The sequence below is a fragment of the Rhinopithecus roxellana genome, chromosome 1, assembly GCF_007565055.1.
Source record: "Rhinopithecus roxellana isolate Shanxi Qingling chromosome 1, ASM756505v1, whole genome shotgun sequence".
NCBI lineage: Eukaryota > Metazoa > Chordata > Mammalia > Primates > Cercopithecidae > Rhinopithecus > Rhinopithecus roxellana.
Window position 1 is genome coordinate 173,412,933 of NC_044549.1, and position 18,852 is coordinate 173,431,784.

General features: G+C 45.4%; 1 protein-coding gene across 2 annotated transcripts in view; it reads right to left on the bottom strand.

The window, feature by feature from the left end:
• The window catches only part of KAT2B (lysine acetyltransferase 2B), a 118,573-nt gene extending 109,131 nt beyond the window's left edge, over nucleotides 1-9,442 (bottom strand). Inside the window, exon 1 of one of the 2 annotated variants that reach the window (XM_030933369.1) lies at nucleotides 8,631-9,442. In XM_030933369.1, the coding sequence (XP_030789229.1) occupies nucleotides 8,631-8,933 (303 nt within the window). In that variant the 5' untranslated portion in view covers nucleotides 8,934-9,442. The remainder of the gene's footprint in view (nucleotides 1-8,630) is intronic. The other variant, XM_030933372.1, reaches the window with a different exon arrangement.
• Between the last annotated feature and the right edge of the window lie 9,410 nt (nucleotides 9,443-18,852).

An 18,852-nucleotide genomic window follows, 5' to 3' on the forward strand; every position in this document is an offset into this window, starting at 1 on the left:
AGAAGTCACCTAACTTCTTTGGGTCTCAGTTCCCTGCTAGTAAAATGACCTCCCTTACCTTCCACTTACCCCGGGTAGAAGAATCAAATGACGTGAGACATAACACTTTGGCAAACACACAAACTGCTAATATCAATGGAACGTTTTTACAAATAAAATTAAATAGACATTTGTGGAATGCCTAGGTTCCAAGAACTTTCATATATGCTGAAGTATTTAATCTTCACAATAAGTCAGTGAGGTGGCACCTGGACTCCTACTTCACCAAAGAGGAAACTGAAACTAGGCAGTTAAGGTGCTGCCCGCTCGGGCACGGTGGCTCATGCCTGTAATCCTGGCACTTTGGGAAGCCAAGGCAGGAGGATCACGAGGTCAAGAGAGCGAGACCATCCTGGCCAACATGATGAAACCCCGTCTCTACTAAAAATGCAAAAATTAGCCAGGCATGGTGGCGCGCGCCTGTAGTCCCAGCTACTCGGGAGGCTGAGGCAGGAGAGAATCACTTTAACCTGGGAGGCGGGGGTTGCAGTGCATGCCACTGCACTCCAGACTGGCGACAGAGCAAGACTCCGTCTCCAAAAAAAGAAAAGGGGGGTGCTGCCCAAGGGCACCCAGCATAGAGGGAAGGAAGCAAGGATTCCCCTCCTCTCCAAATGTGCAAGTAGCCAATGTGCCTGTTCTAATTCCCCCTTTGAATCAGATGACCACAGCAGAAAAGTATCACGCAAGAGTAGGAAACTGTTGACAATTTTTCCCAAATAGCCACTTTTCTCTTAACGACAGACTAAATCAGAAGCCACTGAGCCTTGAAAATCCTAATTTTATTGGCACTACACGGAGTATTCAGCTGAGAAGCAGATGTGCTGACTGCTCCCAGGCATCTTACAGGAAAGTGTATATTTCACCCTCCATAGTCACTATGAAGGGTGGGACCCTATGGATTTACTTAACTACCACAGAATTAAATCTGGCTAACACCAAGGCAACTGGGTTTAAATCTGCTGGGTGATTTTTAAAAACAAAACAAAGCAAAAACCTTAAACAGTGCTACATCACAAATCGCTATTTGCAAGCACACACTTCCTAAAACAAAACAGTCCTCAGCAGATTTTGCTGTTTTGCCCTGTAAACTACTTTCTCAGTTATATAAAACTACAAATTGCAATCTGAAGGTTTTGCAGGCTTGAATTTCCATCTTTCCTGAAAATTTCTGAGGACACAGAATTAAACTTGGACATCTTTCTCTCAGGCTTTTTGTATTGTGCCTGCCAAATGAAACATTTTTTCCTTTGTATGCTTGGCTTTATGATACTGCAATTTAGAGAAGTCACCACAGGATATAATTGTATGCAATAAACTTAGGTGGCTAAAGATTGATCTTTTAAAACATCTTATCCACCTCCCTCTATATTTTGTATTTTGCTGTGACAATATTGCCTATTCGAAGTGTTGCCAAAAAGGTATTTCTAATTTAGTTTCTGTTTGCAAACCAACAACCAATTTGATACAAAATATCACTTTAAAAAGGTAGTCATGGGCCTTGTGTAGTGGCTCAGGCCTATAGTCCCAGCACTTCCAGAGGCGCAGGCGGGCAGATCACCTGAGGTCAGGAGTCTGAGACCAGCCTGGCCAACATGGTGAAACCCTGTCTCTACTAAAATTACAAAAAAAATTAGCACGGCATGGTGGCACTTGCCTGTAATCCCAGCTACTCGGGAGGCTGAGGCAGGCAAATTGCTTGAACCCAGGAGGCAGAGGTTGCAGTAAACTGAGATCACACCACTGCATTCCACTACAGCCTGGGTGACAGTGTGAGACTCTGTCCCAAAAAAAAAAAAAAAGTACTCATGGCAAGAGGAAATTTGGGGGATGGAAGAAGTCATAACACTGGGTTGTGGTGATGGATGTACAACTATATACATTAATTCAAAAGCAGCTGACTGCATAGTTACAGTGGGCAAGTTTTATGATCTATAAATTATACCGCAATAAAACTGTTTAAAATATGTGCCCATGATTCAAAGTGAGATTTTTCAGATTTTAAGTGTTAGTCAAATTCATATTAAAAGCAATGGTTTAGGCTAGGCTTGGTGGTTCATGCCTGTAATCCCAGCACTTTGGAAGGCCAAGGCAGGCCAATTGCTTGAGCCCAGGAGTTCAAGACCAGCCTGTTAAACATGGCAAAACCCAGGTTGGCGAAACAACTCTATAAAAACTACAAAAATTAGCCGGGCATGGTGACATGTACCTGTGTCCCAGCTACTTGGGAGACTAGGGTGGAGGAATCACCTGAGCCCACTGCACTCTAGCCTGGGAAGCAGAGTAAGACTCTGCCTCAAAAAAGCCTCAAAAAAAAAAAAAAAGGGCAAAACAAAAAACATTGATTTTTTTTCTTTCTGTGCTGCAAGGGTATTTGTCTAAAACACACTTTCTCAACTTCTGTTAATTCTATTAATATTCTGGACCAGATAATTCTTTGTTGGGGGGAGTTGTCCTGTGCATTGTGGGATGTATAGCAACATTCCTGACCCACTCCTAGTTGCCAGTTGCATTCCCTCCTCCCAACTGCAAAGATTGAAAATGTCTCCAGATATTGTCAAATGTCCCCTGGGAGGTGAAATAGCTCCTTGGTGAGAGCCACTGCTCTAGATGCTGACAATTGAAAAAGACATTTGCTCTCTGGGGGAGTGATTGACAAATACAAAGGTGTTAGGGGCACTTTCCAACTGTAAGTCTTGTTCTAGTGCCCCACCCACCAGCCCTTAGCCAACAGAGGATGTTTTTTCTTTTATGGGGGCACATCCACCTATGCTCTCTGTATATTCTACAGCCAGTGCTACTTCTAGATTATAAGTCATCATTATTATTATTATTATTTTGAGACAAGGTCTACTACAGTGGCATGATCTCAGCTCACTGCAACTTCTGTCTCCTGGGCTCAAGCCATCCTCCCACCTCAACCTCCTGAGTAGCTGGGGACTACAGGCATGCACCACCATGCCCGGCTAATCTTTGTAGAGACAGGGTTTCACCATGTTGCCCAGGCTGGTCTTGAACTCGGGAGCTCAAGCAATCTGTCTGCCTTGGCCACCCAAACTGCTAGGATTACAGGCATGAGCCACCACGCCCCGGCCCTATTTTCTCAATTAAGACTAATTTTATAGTCCTGTGTCCATGAAACTCCTTAAATGTGGCACCTTGCCTAGAACCCACGCAACTGGGTTCTCCATAAATGCTTCGTGGCCACTGGCTCTGATATATGAGTAAAGCACCAGGCAATTCAGTTTAGCTAGCATTAACCTAGCATCTTTATGTTCTAGGAATTCTGGGGACACTTTTTTCTTTTAACTTTAAGGTTGAAGTCATGATTACCACCTTATACATGCAGTCATTGAGGCTCAGAGAAAAACTAAGTGACTTGTGCCTAAGATCACACAAGTGGCAGAGCTGGGGTGGATTCAGGACTGAGTCTGTTGCTCTTACTTGACTTCCAAGTTATCAGTGTCTCCCCTGCCTTCTGAGGGCTTGCCATGGGCAACACACCATGCTGGATGTCTAATACAGCCCATTTTAAAACCTCACTGTTATGCCATGAGGGGGGTAGCATCATTCCTTTACAGACAGGAAAATAAAGGCTTAAATGAAATCCTTAACCAAGGTTGCAGAGCTGGATATCCCAAAATTTGAACTCAGATTAGTCTGAACTCGGAAGCCCATGTTCTTAACCACTATAACCTATTGTCTCCCCTTATGTATTAATATAAATAGCCTGTTCCTTTAGGAAGGGTTAGTCAATGGGTTTTGTTTCTCTTTTGAAGTTAGTAGATGATACACTTTAATTCAAGAAGACTTGGATTTGGCCTACTCATACATTCACTTGAGGTTTCTTGTTATAACATTAAAAACCCAATCCCAAGCAGGCATGGTGGTGCAGGCCTGTAGACCCAGCTACCCAAGAGGCTGAGATGGGAGGATCGACTGAGTCAAGGGGTTCAAGGCTGCAGTGAGCTATGATCAGGCCAGTGCACCCCAGCCTGGGCAACAGAGCAAGACCCTGTCTCTAAAATAAATAAATAAATAGGCCAGGTGTGGTGGCTCACACCTGTAATCCCAGCACTTTGGGAGGTCGAGGCAGGCAGACTGCTTGAGTCCAGGAGTTTGAAACCACCCTGGCAAACATGGCGAAACCCCATCTCTACCAAAAAGTACAAAAATTAGCTGAGTGTGGTGGTGCATGTCTGTGGTCTCAGCTATTCAGGAGGCTAAGGTGGAAGGATCACTTGAGCCTGGGAGGTGTAGGTTGCAGTGAACCAAGATCACACCACTGTACTCCTGTCCGGGTGACAGAGCAAGATCCTGTCTCAATAAATAAATAAATAAATAACCCAATCCTATCAATATCTGTGGGATACCTAGAACTGTCCTATATGACAAATCTCTACTCAGTTGTCAAGAAGTGATTAAGTTATAATGCCACAACTGCTATCATCACAGCTAATCATTTCTTCCACTTTCTCTTCTCTGGTTCATTCGCTTAGTCAATAACCGCATCACTAAGAATCTATTCAAAGATTATAAATGCATATCAAATAATCATACAAATCATAAAAATCATAATAAAAGCACCAGAAAGAGTACGGATGAATTTCAAAAATTTCTAATGGGAAGGCTGCTCAGGAGGGTAAAGGAAAGGCAAGGAATCTGAGTTCTGTAGGAAGGGTTGGTAGCTAATTTTAAAGTGTGGAAAGAAGAGCGTCCAGTCCCAGGGAACAGCATGTGCAAAGCCCCTCACCCCACCTCACCCCCAACTAGGTGAAAGGAAACTATGTGTCTGAAGCCTTAATAAGGAGCCACAGATAGCAGTAGCCAGGCCATGCAGGGCCTTGTGGACCACAATAAAGAGAAATTATAGGGCCTGAAATTGGGGTATAACATTGTCAGATCTACTTTTTTTTTTTTTTTTTTTTGAGACAGAATCTCGCTCAGTCACCCAGGCTGGAGTACAGTGGCACAATCACAGCTCACTGCAACCTCTGCCACCACGCCTGGCTAATTTTTTATTTTTTGTAGAGACGAAGTCTCACTATATTACCCAGGCTGGCCTCAAACTCCTGGACTCAAATGATCCTCCCGCCTCAGCCTCCTAAAGTGCTCAGATTACAGGTATGAGCCACTGCGCCTGGCCTAGATCTACATTTTTAATGATCACTCTGGCTGTGTCACACATAAGCAAAATGACTCTGAAGCAACCTTTACCAGGACACAGTTCAAAGATCTGGATCCTGCAAAACAAGTTTGTTTGTTTCTTTTCTTTTTCCTTTTTTTTTTTTTTTTTTTCTTTTCTCTGGGGTGTGGCACGTCACCCTGGCTGAGTTAGCTCCCTTCTTTTTTGGTTTTGTTTGTGAAGTTTAAAGGCCAGATTTATATCAGGCCTGGGACCTGTTTTTCTTTCAAAAGCCCCCCAGTAAACTACCTTATCTCTTTCTAGATTCCTCCTCATTCTCTAATCTCTCTAATCTAACTTGCCAAGGGGCCTGTGGCAAAGGTAGAGCAATCTGTCCTTTTGGGCTTGCTCATATTAAGTGCAGAAACAAGCCAAGAGAGAACCACAGATTCTGCTCTCTTACACTCCCTAGTATCCAATCAAGCCCAGTTATTTTTTTTTTTTTTTTTTAAAGCAAATCTGAGATAGTGTCATTCCCCAGGTTAAGATTCCTGCACTCCTCACTGCCCTCTTGGCCACGCACCCCTCACCCCCAACCAGGTGGCCCTAGGCAACAAAGGTCTGGCTCAGTTGGCCCACCTCCAAGCTTCCAGAACTGCTTTCAGTTTCTCCACTACAAGAAGCTTCACCCCACCCCACTCTGCCCTGCCAAGAGTTCTTAGCAGCCCCTGACACCTCCTCCAGGAAGGCAATCCCACCCCACCAGTGCCCCAGTCTATGAATTGTCCTGCTCTGGGTCCGCAAGTACTCCAAGAAAGTAGTTTTTCTGAACTTCTCTGTAATTCTGGTTCACTGCCCTCCCTACGCCCCAACACATGCATACACACACATGCACTTGTGCACACGTGCAGTAAATAACTCCTGAAGGACAAATGCTGTGTGTCATAGGCCCAGCACCTAGCACAATGCCTGACACCCAGTTGGTAATCCTCTAAATATTTACTGAATGAATGCACACATAAAAATGAACACTTTCAGCCGGGCATGGTGGCTCATGCCTATAATCCCAGCACTTTGGGAAGACAAAGTACTTGGGCTCAGGAGTTCGAGAACAGCCTGGGCAACAAGGTGAAACCCTGTCTCTACAAAGAATACAAAAATAGTAATAATAGTGTACTGGTGCATGCCTGTAGTCCCTGCTAGTCAGGAGGCTGATGTGGGAGGATCACCTGAGCCCGGGGAGATTGAGTCTGCAGTGAGCTACAATCATGGCACTGTACTCCAGCCTGCAGGCAGTGTGAGACCCTGTTTCAAAAAAAAAAAAAGGCCTTAAAATAAATTTTCTCTTTCTCTTGTTTGGTCATGAAAGTAACCAGAAAACACTCAAATCCCAAACTTTGGAAGTGGTGCTACATCTCACCCACGGAAATTTGAAAAGATCAAAAATATCAATGCAGGCCACATATGCTCATGGTTTTAGACAAAACCAAAACTTCAGGAAAGTTCTCAGATATTAAAGCTACAGCAGGCAGCAGGAAGTCTTTAAGAGGTGCTGGTAATGATAACCCAATAAATAAATGTTAAAATAAAGCCAGGACAGAAACACTGAGTTGACACAGTTCCTGCATGAGCCCACTTTGGCTGCAAAACACCAAGGCCACCAAGTAATTGACCTTGCTCTTTTTTTTTTCATAGGTTTTGGGGGAACAGGTGGTGTTTGATTACATAAATTCTTTAGTGGTGATCTGTGAGATTTTGGTGTACCCATCACCCAAGCAGTATGCCCTGAACCCGTGACCTTGTTCTTAATTCTGTACATAGCTCTAGCTCTCCCTTCTGCCTACTACAGTCAGTGTCCTGTTCTCATTCATCTAATGCCCTTCATGATCAACTCCTGGGCTTGCACCTTTCAAAAAGCACACTCCCCACTTCATCTTTTTTGCATTCCTTCTTCAGAAATAACCACACAGCATTATTATTTGTTTCTGTCTTTTCTGCTAAATTCAAAGGGGATAAATAATATGTTGTCCAGGTCTGAACTGGAATGTGGTCTGTGGACTAGCGTAGTACCACTTGGGAGTTTGTCAGAAATGCAAACTCTTAGCTTCCACCTCAGACCACCTGATTCAGAATCAGCATTTTAACCAGGTTCCCAGGAGATTCCTATGCGCATTAAAGTTTGAGGAGCACTGGGCTAGATCCCACATTCACTCAACAAATATTTATTGAACCAGTATAGGATACAGAGGTGCTCAACATAAACATGAGGATACGGTGTGGAAAAAGAGCAAGCACAGACATTCCATTGTGACCAAGAAGCTCCTGTAAATACTAAGAAGAGTATAACCCAGATGTTCCAGCAGAATAAATAATAGTTATGTCAAAATTCAGAAGTGGCCACTGCAGCTTGATTGTGGGAATTGGGAATCCGGAATCTGGGAACTTGACCCTCTTTGCAGCAGGCAGGAAGAATATAGGGAGGTGTGTGAGTGTGTGTGAGTGTGTCTCTTCCCTGCCTCTGCCACAGGCCGCAGGAGCTGACAAGGCCAAGTCCCCGCCCCCCTCAGCTGTCACCCTGTCAAAACAAAGCCGCTGCTGACAGCGCAGGGCCAGCCTGCCCCGCGGCCTCGGGCAATCCTCCCACCTCGGGAGCACGGCCCCCACATCTGGATGTGCAGCTGGGGATGACAGGGTGCCTAAACTGGCATGGAGAGTGGGTAGCAAGAAATGAGTGTCCTCAAACCAAGCAGTAGCGTCCGCGGTGCTGGGCTGTCACCTTGCCAAATCCTGTTTACACCTCGAGCAGCTGGGACAGCGTTTTAACTAAACAAGTAATAATACAATAATGACAGGGCTGTCACTGCGCGCGGCAGCGCCTCCGCCCCCAGCCGAGGGCGTCAGGCGCCACAAGACCCTAGCCTCCGGCTCTGCCCACCTTCGCACCCCGCGCTTTCCTCCCCTTCGCTTTCCCAAAGCGCCAGGAGTCCGGGAGTCTTCTTCACCCCGACTCCTTGCACCCAGTTCCTCCCAGTGGGACACGGGAAGGGATCGACTGCAGAAGGGACCACTCAGTCCCCCAAAAGATGTTTCCCTGCCCCTGGGTCGCCCGCCACATGGAGAGCACCGCTCCACTCCCGGGAAAGTGACTCCAGCGAGCTCCTACAGAGCAACAAAACCCCAGAGTAGCCCGGGAGCTCGGATTCCGAAGCTACTCCTTTCAAGCGGAAGGAATGAAGGGCTCTCCGTCTTAGTGATCCCCTTCTTCAAACCCAGCAGGACTCTTATCCAAGAAGAAGCTAATTGGGCGCGGGCGACAAGAGCACTTCCGCGGTGCAGCGGCCCCAGGCGGGAGGCGAGAGGCAGAAGGCGGGAGGCGGAGGTGGAAGCGGGAGGGGGAGGGGGAGGGGGGGTCCGGCGGGCTGGGCCCCTAGCACCCATCCGCGGTCCGAGAACGGCGAGCGCGTACCTTGCAGGCGGAGTACACTCCGAGTTTCTCCAGTTTCTTGGCCCGCGGAGCGGAGCGTAGTTGCGCCTTCTTCACGGCGATTCGGGCCGAGCCACCGCCTCCCGGTCCTTCGGCCGTGCCCGCTGCAGCCACTGCCGTTGCCGGACCGCAGGCGCCCGAGCCCCCGGCAGCAGCGGCGCAGGGGGAGCCCTGCGGGGGCGCGGGCGGCAGCGCCACGGGCTGCGGGGGCAGCGCCCCGGGCCCGGCCCCTGCCCCGGCTCCTGCCCCGCAGCCGCCCAGCCCGGCCCCGCCAGCCTCGGACATGCCGCCCCGAAGCACGGCAGGAGGCGCCAAGTGTCAGGCGCCGCCGCCGCCGCCAGGGTCTCCCTCTCGGGCTCTGGTCGTCGGGAGAGCGAGACCCTCCCCCCACGCCCTCCCGCCCCCTTCGCCCACCCCCCTCCCCGCCCCCGCCCTCCCCCTCGCGCGCCGCTCGCCGGGCTAGCTCCGGCCGGGCCCCGCGAGCTGGTGGTGGCGGCGGCGGCGGCGGCAGCTGCTCCCCCAGGAGGGAGGGGACTAGCGGCTCCGCTGCCGCTGCCGCTGCCGCTGCCACCGCCGCCACAGCACACGCCCTCCCTTGGTTATCCTGCCCGGGACTCTGCTCCGCGCCGTGGCTGCGGACATGTTCCTCGGGGCTGCGGACTGGGTGTGCGTGCGGGCGGGTGCCAGCCTCGCAGTGTGTGCCGGGGACGGGAGGCCCCCCACGGCCTCTTTTCCGCTGCCCGCGGGGTTTGCACCCCCCACCCCAGTGCCTCGACACCTACTGCTCGCCCGCCAGGGGGCGAGGCCAATCCCTGGGTGTGGGTGAGGGCGGGGATGAGGGTGGGGGTAGGGGACTGGAGCCCAGGCACCTGCTGGCCACCTCCCTCCTCCGCGGCCCCCCATCCGACCCCCTCACGCCCGCACCAGTAGGAGGGGGCCGCCTCTCAGTCATTTGTCCTTCCACTCTCTTCCACCCTGTCTCTGAGCAGAGACAACTTCCTCCACCCTAGCGGGAGCCAGAGGAAAAAAAAATATTTTTGAAAAGTACCCGTCCATGCTAATCCTTTTCTTTGTTGCTAATTCACCAAAATAAAAGCGTGATGTTTTCCCTTTCTCTTTTTAAATACTTTCTGTCAAACTATGTTTTAATATAATTAACACTTTCTTCCTATAGCAATTTGTGGGTCAGATCTGCCAGAAGAGGGGAAAAAACTTACTATTCCCTGTACTTTTTGTTTGAAAGTGCTGGTTGCTAAAAGAACGACTGTCTAAAAGCATTGTCAAAATTAAAACTATGTGCAGTGGGAAAAGTTTGAATACAAAAAGTTTGTTAACAGGATTCGTTTCTGGGTGGTGGTTCTATCACGTTACGTAGTTTTCAAAATTGTACCACCAGCGTGCATATTAACCAGGAAAAAGATATAAGCATCATTCAAAAGAATAAATACCGATTTTGGCCTCAAACTTAAAAAAAAAAAAAACCCTCAACTCAGTGTTTTCAACTCTTGTTGAAAACTGTTGTTTTCTCTGTTGATGACTGTGGAGCATACATGTCAGTGCTGCGTTTGAAAGTGGCGTACGCTTGATCGCCTTCCTAAAACAGGTTTTAAAAGTCCAGGGCTGTTTCTCAGGACCCTTCAGAAGTGCCCTACTTTTTGTTATATGCAATGTAGGTCATAATGTGCTTATTATCAGATTTTATACATGCTATATAGCTCTCAGGCCAGACGCCTTAAGGGGTGTGCTTTTCGTTGGAAACATTCCCCTTCTCCTTTTTCCAGATTCTCTGTGTTATTTTGACTTGTAATGCAGGGTAATATATAAACATGGGAAGGTGGGGGACTTTGTAGATCTAAACAGTGATATTAGTTTAGACAGGGCAAAAGGCAATATTCTCTCCCAACTTGAGTGCAGTCTTGAGGGGATGAAATGGCAGATTCTTATCAAGTTCCGTTCAGGACAATTAACTTCAGTGCTTCCTTTCTTAGCTTGACGTGCTTCACGTTACCAGTGTTACTCTCTCCTGACTCTGCTGAGATGTTTCGCAGGTTTTTGCCATTCTCCTCAAAGCAGGGTGAGAGTCTTAAAGGCTGTGCTTCTCTGATCAAACTCTAACATGGATTTAACAGATACTAATAAGAGCTTGGGTTCCACCTTGTAGGCGTTTGTCAAACTGATGGAATGGTCCACTTGAGATTTGTACATTTCACTGGATGTAAATGTTACCTCAAAATTTTAAAAAAAAGAAAAGAATTACAAGCATTGAACTCTGTTTAATGGTGCTGTTTGTACTTTGAGATGCGTCAAAAATAAGATGTATGGATGCCTCCATGCATGGGTAAAGAAGGGTGGATGAACAGAGATACAGTAAAGCAAATAGGGGACCATATAATAGTAGAGTCTAGGTAATGGGCACACTGCGCAATTCTTTCAACTTTTCTGTATGTTTGAAAATTTTCACAGTAACATATTGGGGGAGGGAACCCAGATTTAACATTAAGGCACCTATCACCTCCTCCTCCCAATCGTCCCTCAGAATTCAGGAGGCAGACAATTTCCAGGATGTTTTGAAGCAGAAGTAGCCATTCTCCTTTCAATCCACTCTGAAAACCATCACTGTCTGTGTGGTGAATGGCTTGTGCCATTAACTGAACATTATTTTTCATTATTTCCCTGCTCAGAGTATCCAGATGACATACTGCCTTAGGCTGAAGGCCCGCAGTTTCAAGACCTATTCAAAGTGTGTTATGAGCACCAGGCAAGGAAATTTCAAGGGCAAAGGATTCAGGAGGCTTATTGCTTTTCCATAACTAGGTTGTTGTAAGCATTCAGTATGCTCTTTCTGTGCACACAGTACTTTTAAGAAATGACTACCAAGAAAATAAAAGGCAATGTTTTCATTTACAAAGTGTTTACCACTTACTGAGGTAAAGAAGCTACATTCAGGAAATAAAAGCCTGGAGAGTGGGCATAGTAGAGGCAGGCTGACCACTGGAGGTTACTTGTGGTATATTCACACAATAGAATATTTTATAGCTGTTATACAGAATGACCTTTATAAAAATATAATAACATAGATCTGTAAGAAACACTGTTGAATAAATCTCAGTGCAGCGGTTATGTTAAAAACAAACTCACATTGACATATAAGCACAATTTTGTATATATTCAATAAAGGCATGGGAAATTCAAAAGTAATGAAAAGATTTAAAAAGGTGCATAGCAATAAAATAAAATTTCAACTTCACAACATGATATTATATAACAAGAAGTTGACAAGGTCCACCCCTTCCCATTCTCCCTGGTGCTGCAGTATACTTCAGCCAAACTCAGGAAACGCTTTCCTACCTCAGGGCCTTTGCATTTGCTGTACTATGTGGATACCCTCCACCAAATAGTATGGCTAGCCCTATTCATCTGGTATTCCTTGCTCCAAGATGCCTTCCTAAGAAAGGCAAGTTTTGTGGCCATCTATTGTTATATCATCTAGCAGAGTTTCTTGCCATATTCCTTCCTACTAAGGCTACACAACTTCTGTAATGTACCACTAACCCTGAATCCCATAGATGGATTGAAATTGTCCCCAGTAAAGGCACAGATGCTAAGGGTACAGATCAAGTGGTCAAAGGTCAAAGTGCAGGTTTGACCCAGTGTGTGGCCCATGACTGACATTCTTCCCAGCCACCTGCTTTTAGAAACAGCAGTTGGATATGAGTGTGAAATAAAGAGACGTGAGGTCAGTGTCTCAGTGGGGCCCCTTGGGCCAACGTTCCTCTGAGGGAAGTGGCTATAATTACTGAACATTTAATTTTAAATTAAATAAAATAAATCCTCCTAGGAAAAATATTGAAAATAATAATCAAATGAATCTTAGGATGGGGAAACATAGGCCGGGCACGGTGGCTCAAGCCTCTAATCCCAGCACTTTGGGAGGCCGAGACGGGCGGATCACGAGGTCAGGAGATGGAGACCATCCTGGCTAACACGGTGAAACCCCATCTCTACTAAAAAAAAATACAAAAAACTAGCCGGGCGTGGTGGCGGGTGCCTGTAGTCCCAGCTACTTGGGAGGCTGAGGCAGGAGAATGGCGTAAACCCGGGAGGCGGAGCTTGCAGTGAGCTGAGATCCGGCCACTGCACTCCAGCCTGGGCAACAGAGCGAGACTCCGTCTCAAAAAAAAAAAAAAAAAAAAGGATGGGGAAACATAAAATCCCCTTCCCTAGTTTTCAAGCATTTATGAATTAAATCATCATTTCCAGTGTGAATCTTAACCATGCCCCAAATACCATTAGTGCTCTTTTTTTTTTTTTTTTTGAGACAGAGTCTCGCTCTTTTGCCCAGGCTGGAGTGCAGTGGTGCTATCTCGGCTCGCTGCAACCTCCACCTCCTGGGTTCAAGTGATTCTCCTGCCTCAGCCTCCCGAGTAGCTGGAATTACAGGTGCCCACCATCACACCCAGATAATTTTTTATATTTTTAGTAGAGACAGGATTTCACCATGTTGGCCAGGCTGGTCTCGAACTCCCGACCTCATGATTCACCCACCTCGGCCTCCCAAAGTGTTGCGAATTCAGGTGTGAGCCACCATGCCCAGCCCCATTAGTGCTATTTTATTCAACTTTTTTTTTCCTTTTTGAAGCAGGGTCTAGCTCTGTCACCCAACCTGAAGTGCTGTGTTATGATCAAGGCACACTGCAGCCTCCACCTCCTGGGCTCAAGTAATCCTCCTACCTGAGCTTCACAAGTGGCTGGGACTACAGGCATGTGCCACCACACTCGGCTATTTTTTTTTTTCCAATTTTTATTAGAGACAAGGTCTCAATATGTTGCCCAGACTGGTCTCTCACTCCTGGCCTCAGCAATTTTCCTGCCTGGGTCTCCCAAAGTGTTGGGATTACAGCCGTGAGCCACTGCACTACCCAACCTTATTTATTTTTGTTGTTAGTTGTTCTTAGTAACAATCTTCTATTATTAATATGAATAGACCTAAGTATATTTGGCTAAGCCTTGCCCTTGTAAAGACAGAGGGGTTTTTTCTATTGCTTTCTGTTTTAAATATTAACACATACTTGTTTCACCAGTTTACTTATCATTTACAATGAAAGTACAATATAAGTAAAAGAAATGAAGTCAGCTCTCTAAACTTTCTGCTTTTCAAAAGCAGTACATGAGAATTTACTGTTTCAAGCACCTTGAAAATTATATAAGAAAATCAAATTTCCAAAGAACCAAACTTTGATATGACCTTGATTTTCTGGAATGATGAGAACATCGTAAATTATATTCCTGTTAGTGCCAGATAATTGTTTAAAATAAACCTGAGGGATTCTAATTCCCTAAATGTATAAAAACATTCATACATATAGTTTCACAAATTAGGAAAAAAAATCTTTCTCAGAACAGGTTTTCTAATTCAGGGTCCACTTATAAGGGAAGCCTTTTCTGTAAAAGGCTTCCATTTCTTAACCCTAACGCCTGATTGGCTGAGCACACGGCCACTGACCTTTTAAGTCTAAAAGCAAAGCACAGAGCAGTGTGTTCCAATGTATGAAATAGGTGCTATACATCAGCAAATGCTTTGGGTAAGAAAAACAAAGAAAAATGACAACTGTTTAGTATAGTAACATGATATCCCTTCAAAACAACAATTTTATATTGTCATAAAATATTTCAAATACATTGAAAAATAAAGTGATATATTTGTATATTCACCAACCAGGTTTTTAATGTTTTCATTTTCCATAAATATATATAATAAATATATAATTAAAGACTGCTCTTTTATACCTTTCTTTATCTCATTTCCCAATTCCCTGCCCACCCCAGAAGTAAATATGTATGGAAGTGTATCTTTGGTCATGTTTTGTGATGTTTGCAAAATAAACCCGTGGAGAAGGATCAAGTGAACTTTCACTGTAAAAGCCTAGATGAAGACATTTGAGGCTTTGTGGGTTGTCATCTCTCATAACTACTCGACTCTGCCAAGGTATCATGTTCTAGGAAAGGACGTGTGTTTATCCTACATAGTTAAAAATTAAGCAAGATATTAGTATATAAGCATTCACCAAATGCTCCCATCTTTCTTGTTATTGTCTATACTTTTTTATCTACATTTTTATGACACAAACTGACTTCTGATTTTACCGCAGTATATAAGTTTGCTAGGGCTTCCATAAGAAAGTACCACAGATTGGATGGCTTAAACACAGAAGTTTATTTCTTCAGAATTCTGGAGGCTAAAAACCCAAGATCAAGGTAACAGCAAGATTGGTTTCTTCTGAGGCCTCTGTCCTTGGCTTGTGGACGGTGGTTTTCCTCCAGTGTTTTCACGTGATCTTCTCTCTGTGTGTTTCTGTGTTCTCATCTCTTCTTCTAGGTACGCTAGTCATATGGAATTAGGGCCCACCCTCATGACCTCATTTATCCTTAACTACCTCTTTAAAGACAGTCTCAAAATACAGTGACATTCTGAAGTAGTAGGGATTAGAGCTTCAGTAGATGAATTTTGGAGGGACACAATTCAGCCCAAAACATGCAATCAATAGATCATTAACATTTCCAATATATTTTAACGATTCCCATGCTCAATATCTCCTTCACTCTACATTGGTTTTTTTTCTTGCTAAACACATCTTTCAGCAGTTCTTTCTGGAAGGATCTAAACCACTACTCAGCTAGTCTTCTACTCAGGGAAGGCCTTAATCTGTAGGAGGTGAAACACCTGCCAACAAATGTGTATTATATTTGGCTATGTTGAGTTTAATATTTTTATTAGCTTGTAAAGAAAAATGACATCTACTCCAAATGGCATTTAACATCAATTTTTTAAAATAAGCTTTTATGCATTTTTTAACACTGAAAGAAAAATGAAAGAAACAAAAGGAGACAGAGCCCAATATATATGTGTCTTCAGCTGTTTTTGTCTTTCTGTTCTAGAATATGTATTCTATTTTCAGCAAGTTTTTTTTTTTTTTTTTTTTTTTTTTTTTTTAAGATAATATGAGCCTGGACAATATAGCAAGACCTGGTCTCTGCAAAAAATAAAAAAGCTACCTGAGAACAAGGGCACATACCTGTAATCCCAGCTACCTGGGGGGTTAGGCAGGAAGATGGCTTAAACCCAAAAGTTCCAGGTTGCAGTGAGCTATCATGGCACCACTGCTCTCCAGTGTGGGAGGATAGAGTGAAATCTTGTTTCTCAAATAAGCAAATAAATACAATAAGAGGTAATATGCTTTAGTTAAGTACACCAATTTTAATTGTTCAGCTCAGCAAATTTTCATATATGGAAACACTTGATTCCTCACCAACCAGATCAATATATAGTACATTCCCAACACCAGAAAGACTTCCTGGCTGGGCACAGTGGCCCACGCCTCTAATCTAGCACTTTGAGGGGCCAAGGCGGGCAGCTTACTTGAGGTCAGGAGTTTGAGACCAGCACGGCCAAAATGGCAAAACCTGTCTCTACTGAAAACACAAAAAAATTAGCTAGGCGTGGTGGCATGCGCCTATAATCCCAGCCACCTGGGAGGCTGAGGCAGGAGAATCGCTTGAAACCGGGAGGCAGATGTTGCAGTGAGTTGATATCACGCCACCGCACTCTCACCTGGACAACAGAGCAAGACTCCGTCTCAAAAAAAAAAAAAGACTCCTTTTGCCCACTTCTAATCAACACCCTAAGGCAATTGCTAATAGCTTTATCATCATAGGTTAGTCTCGCCTATTCATAAAATTCATATAAAAATAACACAGCATGGACTGTTGTTGTTGGGCTGCTATTTTAAATTTATTTATTTATTTAGATGGAATTTTGCTCTTGTTCCAGGCTGGAGTACAGTGGCGAAATCTCGGCTCACTGCAACCTCCACCTCCCGGGTTCAAGCAATTCTCCTGTCTCAGCCTCCCAAGTAGCTGGGATTACAGGCGCCTGCCACCACGCCTGGCTAATTTTTTTGTTTGTTTGTTTTGTTTTTTGTTTTTTTAGTAGAGACAGGGTTTCACCATGTTGGCCAGGCTGTTCTTGAACTCCTGACCTCAGGTGATCCACCCACCTCGGCCTCCCAAAGTGCTGGGATTACAGGCATGAGCCACCACGCCCGGCCTCCTTTTTAAAGGTATTATGTTTACAAAGTCCATCCTGTTGTTCCATTTAGCCTTGTCACTTTTTTTGTTTGTTTGCCTGTTTGTTAGATTTTGAAACAGCGTCTCACTCTGTCGCTCAGGTTGGATTGCCGAGATTGGAGTGCAGTAGTGCGGTCATGGCTTACTCCACCCTTAACGTCCAGGGCTCAACCAATCCTCCCACCTCAGCCTCCTAAGTAGCTGGGGCTACCTGCAGGCGCTACTACACCTGGCTAATTTTTATTTTTTATAGAGATAAGGTTTTACCATGTTGACCAGGCTAGTCTTGAACTCTTGTGCTCAAGTGATCTGCCTACCTTGGCCTCCCAAAGTGCTCATCTTATAGGCATGAGACACTGTGCCTGGCCTCATGTCACTTTTTTACATTGCCATGTAGTATTCCACTGTATGACTCTACCACAATTTACCCATTTTCTTGATAGACATTTCTAGTTTTTTACTATTATTAATAAAGTTGTTATGACTATTCTTTGTTTTTTTTCTTGTGAGACGGAGTTTCACTCTTGTTGTCCAGGCTGGAGTACGATGGCGCAATCTCGGCTCACTGCAACCTCCGCCTCCTAGGTTCAAGCAATTCTCCTGTCTCAGCCTCCCAAGTAGCTGGGATTATAGGCACCTGCCACCACATCTGGTTTAATAGATACTTCCAATTTTGCTAAGTGATCATACCAGTTTAAACTCCTATCCCCAGTGTATAAAAATGACAGTGTTGGCTGGGCATGGTGGCTCACACCTGTAATCCCAGCACTTTGGGAGGCTGAGGCAGATGGATCACTTGAGGCCAAGAGTTTGATACCAGCCTGACCAATATGTTGAAATCACGTCTCTACTAAAAATACAAAAATTAGCTAGGCATGGTGGCATGCACCTGTAATCCCAGTTACTCAGGTAGTCTCTTGAGCCCAGGAGGCAGAGTTTGCAGTGAGCCAAGATTGTGCCACTGTACTCCAGCCTGGGTGACAGAAGGAGACTGTCTCAAAAACAAATAGAAAGTGGCCGGTCACGGTGGCTCAGTCCTGTAATCCCAGCACTTTGGGAGGCCAAGGCGGGCAGATCACTTGAGGTCAGGAGTTCAAGACCAGCCTGACCAACATGCTGAAACCCCGTCTCTACTAAAAATACAAAAATTAGCCGGGCGCGGTGACAGGCACCTGTAATCTCAGCTAATCAGGAGGCTGGAGCAGGAGAATTGCTTGAACCCTGGAGGCGGAGGTTTCAGTGAACTGAGATCGCATCACTGCACTTCAGCCTGGGTGACAGAGCAAGACTCTGTCTCAAAAAAAGAGAGAGAGAGCGAGAGAAAGGAAGAAAGAAAGACTGGGCAAATCCTCAAATCCTTCGCCATCTTGGCCAGGTTGGTCTTGAACTCCTGACCTGAGGTAATCCACCCACCTCGGCCTCCCAAAGTGCTGGGATTATAGGCATGAGCCATGGCTCCCAGCCAGTATAGCTCAGTTTTTACTGTAAGTTCACTGTAGTGCTTTTTAAGAATACTATTGTATCCCTTTAATGATTGTTTGTTCTTTAACTCTTTTTTTTTTCTTTTGAGACAGGGTCTTAGTCACCCAAGCTGGAGTGCTGTGGCACTATTTTGGCTCACTGCAACCTCTGCCTCCTGGGTTTAAGCAATTCTCCTGCCTCAGCCTCCCGAATAACTGGGACTACAAGCGCCTGCCACCATGCCCGGCTAATTTTTGTATTTTTAGTAGAGATGAGGGTTCACCATGATGGCCAGGCTAGTCTCGAACTCCTGACCTCAAGTGGTCCACACTCCTCGGCCTCACAAAGTGCTGGGATTACAGGCATGAGCCACCGCGCCCAGTCTTTTAACTCTATTTTGTTTGTTTGTTTGAGACAGAGTCTCACTGTGTTGCCCAGGCTGGAGTGCAGCAGCAGGATCTCAGCTCACTGCAAACTCCACCTTCAGGGTTCAAGCAATTCTCCTGCCTCAGCCTCTTGAGTAGCTGGGATTACGGGTGTGTGCCACCACGCCCACCTAATTTTTTTGTATTTTTGGTAGAGACCAGAGTTCATCATGTTGGCCAAGCTGGTCTCAAAC